This window comes from Podarcis vaucheri (assembly GCF_965113315.1).
Source record: "Podarcis vaucheri genome assembly, chromosome: 3".
Lineage (NCBI taxonomy): Eukaryota > Metazoa > Chordata > Lepidosauria > Squamata > Lacertidae > Podarcis > Podarcis vaucheri.
Window position 1 is genome coordinate 4,127,733 of NC_138761.1, and position 10,410 is coordinate 4,138,142.

At 48.6% G+C, this 10,410-nt stretch overlaps 1 protein-coding gene across 3 annotated transcripts in view; it reads right to left on the minus strand.

Annotated features, from left to right (window-relative positions):
• LOC309529481 (uncharacterized protein) overlaps positions 1-9,958 on the minus strand; it is a 43,461-nt gene extending 33,503 nt beyond the window's left edge. Inside the window, exons 1-2 of one of the 3 annotated variants that reach the window (XM_082217731.1) lie at positions 9,333-9,957; positions 16-183 (exon numbers count right to left, since the gene is read on the minus strand). In XM_082217731.1, the coding sequence (XP_082073857.1) occupies positions 16-183; positions 9,333-9,730 (566 nt within the window). In that variant the 5' untranslated portion in view covers positions 9,731-9,957. Of the gene's footprint in view, positions 1-15; positions 184-9,332 lie in introns of all 3 variants that reach the window. The other 2 variants (XM_082217730.1, XM_082217732.1) reach the window with 2 other exon arrangements.
• Positions 9,959-10,410: the final 452 nt, after the last annotated feature.

The window sequence follows — 10,410 nt, forward strand, 5'->3', positions numbered from 1 at the left end:
AAGGCTGCCACCTACCTTTTGAAGGGGAAGCAGAGCAGCAGCAGCAAGATAAGGGGGGCAACGGAAGCCACAGCCCCCAAGCCCCACACATGGGGGGCAGGCGGGGGCCTGGGAGAGGTTGCAGTCTCTGTCTTCTCTTCCAGCGAAGGAGCCATACACTCGCGGGAAAGGAGGGAAGCGAAACTGAGAGGGGAAAGAGAGGAATGGTTTGTTTCTTTCATCTGTTTGATAAAATTTATATACTGCTTGGTTGCAAAAAAACAAAAAGCAATTCGTTGTTCTGTATGGGACAATGACAATAAAGATTGCGTGGCAAGTTCCCTCCCCCAATGAAATGAAGACACAGGACACGTTAGTTAAGGTTAATGGGCGTAAATGGCCACAACTTTATTGATTACAGAATTGAAGGTATTGGCCCTAGGCATTGGCTCCTATGACTACCCGGCATGGGAACCGGGAAGGGTTGAACACAAACCGTGGGGGTGTCCTGCTGGAGTACGCCAGCTAGGACCCCCACGGGTGTCACAGCTCGTGGGCGTGCCGGCGGCCCTCACCTTACTAGGTCTCGGACAAGGCAAACGCCCCCGGAGTCCTCTACCGGACTACCCTTTTCTCGGGGGAAGGTGATGGCGTGTCCTTCCCCCCCATCCATTTGCATAACAATAGACCCCTGCCAATGCCTAACCGCCAAAACCGTGAAAGTTGTGACGATTTGCTACGAGGTAGGCGAAAAAACCAAAAGGCTGCAAAGTCGCCAACTTGGAAAAATTCCTACCAGGCCCCTTGCGGCGACCAACCGAAGTCCATAGCAATGTCAAGACTGCCTAACCTAAGGGTGGGTGGGCTGGGAAAAAACTTCTCTGCTGCCGAGGGGGAAGAGGGAGATCCCGGGGCGTGCCTGGCTTTAAATAGCCCAGGCCACGCCCCCCCCCGGCCCGCCTATTGGCGGGCAGGGGGAAGGCGGGGAGGCACGCCCCCGGGGATTCCCTGGCTCTCGCGGGGCTAAACTCCAGCCCCGCGCTTGTGGGAGGGGCCAACCCCGCAACACCCTCTCCTCCCGAGGCTCGGAAATGGCTCTATCGTATCGTATCACAAGAAAGGTTTAGAAGCATACTCTGAAACATAAAAAGTTAAAATACTAAAACTGATTAAAACCACACCAGCTTTCTAAGGATCTGGGTGGGCTTGCCTAAACAAGAACGCTTTTAGCAGGCGCCGGAAAGAGAACAGCTAAAGGCAGTTGCTACATATCAATAGGCAGGAATATAATGGTTGTAGTAGTAGTAGTAGTAATTTATTATTTATACCTCGCCCAAGAAATGACAAACCTACACAGCGTCTTAAAAAGCAGAGACATCACCTTGCCAACAAAGGTCCGTATAGTAAAAGCTATGGTTTTCCCAGTAGTGATGTATGGAAGTGAGAGCTGGACCATAAAGAAGGCTGATCGCCGAAGAATTGATGCTTTTGAATTCTGGTGCTGGAGGAGACTCTGGAGAGTCCCATGGACTGCAAGAAGATCAAACCTCTCCATTCTGAAGGAAATCAGCCCTGAGTCCTCACTGGAAGGACAGATCCTGAAGCTGAGGCTCCAAGACATAATTCGTAGGGCCTCCCGCTGCCGCCGCATGAATTGTTTTCACCCTGAAGCAAAGTTCTGAACCCGAAGTACTATTTCTGGGTTAGCGGAATCTGTAACCTGAAGCATCTGTAACCCGAGGTACCACTGTAGTTGTTTTTCTCTTTGACATCTGGTGGGAGGGTGTTCTATAAAGCACAGGCCAACAGAAGGCTTTAAATCTGCGCAAATTTTATTTTATTTGAATCGATGTGCCAACTTTTTCTACAAGGCAACAGACATGGTTATCCCCCTCCTCATTTCATACCCACAACAACCCTACGAGGCCGTTCGGTTAGGCTGAGAGGCATTGGGACTGGCCCCCAAGATCCAGGGAGCTTCAGGATCAAGTGAGACCCTGTCTCTTCCTGGTCACAGTCCAACACTCAACCCCCTACTGGCTGTCTACTGGCCCATAATGGCTCAGTGGTGGAGAACCCCAATTGCCCATCAAAGTCACCTGCAGCTAAAAGGTTTGAATACAGCAGGGTGGGTGTGGTGTTTCTGTCTCCCAGATTATTGACTTTCAAGAGGAATTTAACAGCATTGACGCAGGAAGCGGATGGTTCAAAGATGTTGGCCACAGCAGCCTTGGAATTGCAATTCTAGGATTCTTATGAAGGCTGGAGAGCCAGTGTCCAAGTGGGACCTTTAAACTGGACATGTTGAAGGTGACCCAGAAACTACAACTAATCCAGAATGCGGCAGCTAGACTGGTGACTGGGGGCAGCCGCCGAGACCACATAACACCGGTCTTGAAAGACCTACATTGGCTCCCAGTACATTTCCGAGCACAATTCAAAGTATTGGTGCTGACCTTTAAAGCCCAAAATGGCCTCAGTCCAGTAGACCTGAAGGAGCGTCTCCACCTCCATCGTCCAGCCCGGACACAGACGTCCAGCGATGAGGGCCTTCTGGTGGTTTCCTCACTGCAAGAAGGGAGGCTACAGGGAACCAGGCAGAGGGCCTTCTCGGTAGTGGCACCTGCCCTGTGGAACGCCCTCCCACCAGATGTCAAAGAGATAAATAACCACCTGACATTCAGAAAACATCTGAAGGCAGCCCTGTTCAGGGAAGTTTTTAATGTGTGACATTTTGATGTATTTTTAATCTTTGTTGGAAGCTGTCCAGAGTGGTTGGGGGAAGCCTGCCAGATGGGCGGGGCACAAATATTTATTTATTTATTATTAGAATTGCAATTCTAGGACTCTATGAGGGCTGGAGAGCCAATGCCCAAGTAGGACCTTTAAACTGGACATCCCACTCTCGCTTTCTCTCTCCCTCTCCGCCCATCCGTCCTATGACCCTGACACATGTCCCTGGAAGAAAAAGATGAATGAACGCCCTGGCTGCCTGCTCACGCTTCTTCAAAGAGGAACAGGAGATTAGGAAAAGGAGCGCTGGATGAATAACAGAGGCGAGGAGGAGGAGGCACAGATGCAAAGCGGCCGGCAGGCGTCCTTGGGAGATTGCGATTGCTTTTTTAAGAAGAGAGAGATGTCCTTTATTCCTCCTGGGACTGAGAGGAGTCCAGCCCAGGGACCCACCAGGAAGAAGAGGCTGTATTTGAAGTCACCCAAGAGGCGTCTCCTGTAAACGACAAACAGGACTATCCGGTTTGGGTGAGCCCAAGGGAGCAGTGTGTGATCTGCAGCAGAGCAGCCGTGGCTTGTTGATTGTCACTCCCAGTTCTGGCTGGCTGGCGAACAAATGCCGGTGTCGGAAAGGAAGAAAAGGGTGAAGAGGCGAAAGAGAGGAATCTGATGGATTAGCGGAGGGCTCTCCTTCTTGCGAGGTTTTTAAGCAGAGGTCGGATGGCCAGCTGCCAGGGATCCCTTTTGTGTTTAAGAATAATTTTTATTGAATGATTCCATGTTACAAAAAACACCACTACCACACTACCACCACACACAACCGAGAAATAAAAATTACATACATCAATATTTAGTTTATTTGTTATTTACCGTCTTATTTCCTCCCAAACATTCCATACAAACACACACACACACACACACACACACACACACACAAAATTGATAATAATGAAAGTAAACATTTCCCCCCTGTTACCTTACAAAATCTTTTCAATTTTGACTTCGTGTCAAGTCCCTTCGCATATGTTTTATCTTACAACCGAATGTACACAAAACAATAAACCTTTCTATATAAATTTTCCAATACATTCTGAAAACTTAATAAATCCTTAATTGTTATCCACCTCCTTTTACTTCCTTTATCACTCGAATGCTAACACAGAGTCAAAACTATTATTGTATTTTTGAACGTATCTTCTAGATGTCAGGAATCCTTTGGCTGTCATCCCTGCATCACAGAGGGGTTGGACTAAATGCCCCTTGAGGGTCCCTCACAACTCTATCGTTCTGTGATTCTGATTTCCTGGTTGGCTGTAGCTGTGTGGAACAGCACCGACTTTGCACACCAAAGGTCCCAGGTCCAGCCCCCGGGTTTGGGAAGACTCCTCTGGAGGAAGGACCTTGACAAGCCGCTGCCAGCCAGTGTAGGCAACAGAGCTAGATGAATCAAGAGCCCGAGACAGTGCAAGGAAATTCAGCCCAGGCAACCAGGCGCAGAATGACCGCTCGGCAGCCTGCCAGCAGATTTATGGATTTATACCCAAAGCAAAATGGGGAAAGGCATAGCATCAGAGTGGATCCTTACGCTGCCTTCTGCTTTTATCTCCAGTGCTGTACCCGAACACTGACTTAACGGTTTCACAGTTAGCAAGTATTTCATAGAATCATAGAATCATAGAGTTGGAAGAGACCACAAGGGCCACCGAGTCCAACCCCCTGCCAAGCAGGAAACACCATCAGAGCACTCCTGACATATGGTTGTCAAGCCTCTGCTTAAAGACCTCCAAAGTAGGAGACTCCACCACACTCCTTGGCAGCAAATTCCACTGTCAAACAGCTCTTACTGTCAGGAAGTTCTTCCTAATGTTTAGGTGGAATCTTCTTTCTTGTACTTTGGATCCATTGCTCTGTGTCCGCTTCTCTGGAGCAGCAGAAAACAACCTTTCTCCCTCCTCTATGTGACATCCTTTTATATATTTGAACATGGCTATCATATCACCCCTTAACCTCCTCTTCTCCAGGCTAAACATGCCCAGCTCCCTTAGCCGTTCCTCATAAGGCATCGTTTCCAGGCCTTTGACCATTATGGTTGCCCTCCTCTGGACACGTTCATGCCACTGCCCACATCAAAAAGAACCCACCGTTCTGCCCGGACACGGAGGTCCACCTCCGAGGGCCTTCAGGCAGTTCCCTTGCTGCGAGAAGCCAAGTTACAGGGAACTAGGCAGAGGGCCTTCTCGGTGGTGGCACCCGCCCTGTGGAATGTCCTCCCTTCAGATGTCAAAGAGGAAAACAACCAGCAAACTTTTAGAAGACATCTGAAGGCAGCCCTGTTCGGGGAAGCTTTTAATGTTTAATAGATTATTGTATTTTAGTGTTTTTTTGGAAGCCACCCAAAGTGGCTGGGGGAGGGTAGATGGGAGGGTATAAAAAATTTGTTGTTGTTGTTGTTGTTGTTGTTGTTGTTTCCTAAGCTGACTCAGGCTGCCTTCCTGCCACCTTGTGAGTAAGCTGCAAAGAATTCTGCGGGATTCACATACAATGAATAGGATTGCCCTGCAATTTGCTCTGTTCCCTGGGTCCACGTCACACTTTATGTGTTTTTAGTGGTGCAAAAGGCTCTATGTGTGCACACAGTCACTGCATTATGGCTGTGCATCTCACACAGGGACATCGTCTGGGATTGGCCACAGCTCCCTGCTGCCAGGAGTTGGAAAAGCCGATTAGTCAAAGGGTGACAAATTAAGCGGCCCTCTACGTCCCTACAGAATGTCAAACTTCACCCTGCAAGGAGAAACATCTCCTACTAGATCAACTGGATGTCTCTCGGAATCCCTTCCAACTCTTGTTAAATCTCTCCTATCTGTTCTTCGCCCTATAAAGATATAACAATCCAGAATGCGGCAGCTAGACTGGGGACTGGGAGTGGCCGCCAAGACCACATAACACCAGTCTTGAAAGACCTACATTGGCTCCCAGTATGTTTCCAAGCACAATTCAAAGTGCTGGTGCTGACCTTTAAAGCTCTAAACGGCCTCGGCCCAGCAGACCTGAAGGAGCGTCTCCACCCCCATCGGTCCAGCACTGAGGGCCTTCTGGCGGTTCCCTCACTGCAAGAAGCCACGTTACAGGGTACCAGGAAGAGGGCCTTCTCAGTAGTGGCACCCGCCCTGTGGAACGCCCTCACACCAGATGTCAAAGAGAAGAACAACTACCAGACAGTTAGAAGACATCTGAAGGCAGCCCTGTTTAGGGAAGCTTTTAATGTTTAATAGACTAAAGGTAAAGGTAAAGGGACCCCTGACCATTAGGTCCAGTCGTGGCCGACTCTGGGGTTGCCGCGCTCATCTTGCTTTACTGGCCGAGGGAGCCGGCGTACAGCTTCCGGGTCATGTGGCCAGCATAACTAAGGCGCTTCTGGTGAACCAGGGCAGCGCATGGAAATGCCATTTACCTTCCCGCCAGAGCGGTACCTATTTATCTACTTGCACTTTGAGGTGCTTTCAAACTGCTAGGTTGGCAGGAGCAGGGACCGAGTAACAGGAGCTCACCCTGTCGCGGGGATTCAAACCGCCGACCTTTTGATCGGCAGCCTCCCAGAGTGGTTGGGGGAACCCAGCCAGATGGGTGGGGTATAAATAATAAATTATGATATTATTATAACAAGAGACCAATTCTTTAGCCCAGCATCCTGTTCTCACGGCAGCTAGCTAGGTGTCCATGGGAAGTTCGCAGGCAGGACTTGGGTGCAACAGCAGAGCTCTCCCCACCTGTAATTGCTAGCAAGCACCTTTCAGCTTCCAACAGTGGAGGGAGAAAATAGCCATTGTGACCAGTAACCACACAGAGCCCTCTCCTCCTCCGTGAATTTGTCTAATCCTCTTCTAAAGCAATCTAGGTTGGTGGGCATCACTGTGGCAGGGAGTTCCACAGTTTAACTCTGCACTCCATGAAGAAGTCCTTTATTTTGTCTTGTACCTTCCAACATTCCAGCTTTACGATGGAGAGGAGGAAAACTTTTCTATGCACATTCTCTGGGCCTAATTTTATAAACTAATCTTGCCCCTCCTTTTATGTACCATTTTTTTCTGAAATAAAAAGCCCCCCTCCCAGGCTGCCGCTTTCCCCACTAGAGGACTTGCTCCATCCCTTTGGCCATTTCAGTTCCCTCGCCTGAACCTTTCCCTGCTCTACAATATTATTATTATTATTATTATTATTATTATTATTATTAATAATAATAATATATTTTAGGTGCAGCAGCCACAACTGTACACAGTATTCCAAGTGCAGTTGTGCTATGGATTGGACAACAACATTATTCTATTTACTTATTTATTGAGTTTATACCTCACCTTTCACAACAGTCCTGTGAGGTGGGTTAGGCTGAGAGTAAGCAACTGGCCCAAGATCACCCAGTTAGCTTCGTGGCAGAGAGAATATTCGAACCCTGATCTCCCAGGTCCTTGTTCAACACTCTAACCACTGGGCCACACTGGCTCGTGTGTGGACAGAACGCATGGGGCAGATCAAAGGATGAGGTGGCCTTAGGGATTACTAGCCGAAAAGAGGGCCGTCTTACCCATAGGCCCTAGGGGTGTGGGGCACATGGGCGCTGGGGTCTCAGGGGCACCAGGCTGAGGGTCCAGGGCCCAAGAGTTGAGTCCAGGGGAGCCAGGCAGATCTTTGCACCCCAGCAACGCATATTCTTAAGACATCCCTGGGCCCAGCTGTGTCCTTTGCCCCTCTTATTTGGGGACGATTGAGGGCAAAGACTTCTTCCCAGCTCCAAGGCCTCAGTTGGAATGCCAAGACTTGCCTGAGAGGCAGGAAATTACATTAAATTATCTCACTAACGTGTTATTGGATGATCTCGGTGTGCTCCTTTCCCCCCACTGCCCACCAGGTTCATGGGGATTAATAAAGAGAGATGGAAATTAGATGAGGTGCAATTTGCTTCTCTAATCTCAGCGCCATGAGAGAAATTGCTATGCAGCCAGCAAGGGCTGCCTCCCTTCCATCTCCCTATGTTATCCACCTGTGTCTCTGCTCCAGGCGAGCACCAAATCTGGACCAGATCTGCCTTAACGTTGCACCAAGCAGTTCTATCACCAAGTTGCTATCTATGATGTAAAACAATACGACGAGGGTGCTAGCCGCAAGTGGTACTTGAGATTCATATATGCGGCGTATGTCCCTGGTTGAGATGGCAAAGTGACAACCTGTCGGAGTGGGATGACTGGACACTTTCTAAGACACAATGCTATTTAAGTGTGAGAAACGTCACATGTGGGGAACATGTAGAATTGGAGGAAATTTAAAACATTCGAGGAGGTAAAATTGGAAGCTAAGGACACATTGACAACAGCGAGTGGGAAGCCACTCAAATAAAACTGCATTAATTTGGCAATAATTTGGTTATAATTTGTAAAATCAATTTTAAAAATTGGCAGGGGGAAACACCATGTGGAACTGCCTGCCATAAGATGAGCCACTGGCTACGAGCTTAGACCCATCTGCTGCCTGGGGTTGATGGGCACTGCTGTCTGAAACACCATGTTTGTCAAAGGCTGGGTCCTGGTTCAATCAGAGGCAAAAGTGAAACCTTCAAATTCACAGCCACACCTCAAGATTGTGAAGGCCTCTCGTTGGCTGATGTAGGAAAGAGGATTCCGGACTCAATGGGCTTTTGATCTGTTCCCACGGGAGAGTTCTTATTGCAAGAGGAGCCCTGGCATTTTTGTGGGAGGTGGACCATAAAGAAGGCTGATCGCTGAAGAACAGATGCTTTTGAATTCTGGTGCTGGAGGAGACTCTTGAGAGTCCCATGGACTGCAAGAAGATCAAACCTCTCCATTCTGAAGGAAATCAGCCCTGAGTGCTCACTGGAAGGACAGATCCTGAAGCTGAGGCTCCAAGACTTTGGCCACCTCATGAGAAGAGAAGACTCCCTGGAAAAGACCCTGAAGTTGGGAAAGATGGAGGGGACAAGGAGAAGGGGACGACAGAGGACGAGATTGTGGGACAGTGTTCTGGAAGCTACCAGCATGAGTTTGACCCAACTGCGGGAGGCAGTGGAAGACAGGAGTGCCTGGCGTGCTCTGGTCCAGGGCGTCACGAAGAGTCGGACACGACTAAACGACTAAACAACAAAAAGCATCCTTGCATGGAGAACGTCCCAGTCTGATACCTGGGTTTTCCAGGTAAGGCTGGCAGTGACCCTGAGACCCTAGAGAGCCGCTGTTGCCAGTCTCAGAATACTGAGCTCGATGGAGCAGCGCTCTGACTCAATTCAAGGCAGTGACAATAGTGTGAATGTGCTGGAAGAGACAGACATGATTTTATCAGCTAAGGAGGAAGAGCAGGGATGTTCCTGTCTTATCAGAACAACACACCAGGTAAAAACAGGACAGCAAAGAGCACCCTGAGGAGGAGGAGGAGGAGAGGAAGAAAACAAACCAGCCCTGGGCATGCACAGAGTGTCTCTTCATCGCCACCCAGCCAGATCTGTAGGGAGAGGCCAAATCTCTGGGCTTGCCAGCTCTGTCTCATTCATTCCAGCCAAAACCAATTTTCTGCTCCCTCTGTGCAGGTGGAAAAAGACAGCCAGCAACACTCACCTTGAGAAAGCAGCCGAGTCCTCCAGGCTAACGTGTGTTGCTCGCCCCCCTAGCGCAGGAAAGGGCCCATTCTCGGCAGGGCAAGGAAGGGCTCCGGAGCTCCTTGGCGCAAACTCTGAGCAGGAGTGTGGGCGGCTGGCTGGCTGCTTGTCCAGGCAAGGCGGCTGCGACTTCCTGGTTGCATCTACCCAGAGCCGCTCCAAGATCCACCTGCCTTGTCTGCAGAAAGGTGAAAAGAGCCACAGGTGGAATTTGTCCTGCCTTACCAGGAAACGAAAATCAACTTCTGCAAAAGGGAACCAGTGAAAGTCAGAAAGGACTAAGAGCTGCTGCAGGGAATCCCTCTCCCGGGACTGAAGGTGGATGGACAGATCTGACAAATTTTGGCTTCTCTCCATTTCTTATTTTCCATTTCCTGAGTTCATTTTTCACACCAGTTCATGGTTTATTTATTTCCAAGTTCCTCATGCAACTTTGTCAGCCTTCTAGTGCAAATTTCTCCCAGCTGCACACATTTCGCAAAGCAATTTTGCCTCAAAGCATTTGTGTTTCGACAAGCCTGATGGGATGTTTAGAAAGCTGGTGCGGATTTTGATCTGCTTTTAGTCGGCTGTTGTTTTGGAAGGTTTTAAATTATTGCTGTTATTTTTCCTGATCGTTTTATCTCTTTCATAAACTGCTTTGAGTGGGGTTTTTTTTTGGGGGGGGGGCTTTTTTGCAATCAAAAGGCATATAAATAATACGAAGTAGATAAAAAGATATAATACAGTGCATGCTAGTTTCACTAACATAACATATGCGTTTTTATGCACACTTTGCTCCAGTAAGTGCCCTTTTGAAAAAGTTGCATGTTACTCGGCAGGAGAGCTGCATTGCAAAATTTATTTTTTAAAAAGTATTTTTTAATTAGATTTTACAATTTTATATTCAGTCGACATAATGACGTCACATAATGGGAAAAAGCAAAAAACGAAACAAAAACCCAAATCACCCCCCTATCCCTTCTCTCTCCCCCCACCCCAAGGACTTTCCCCAACTTTTTGATGCATTTATTCCTTCTGCATTGTTGTTCTGCATT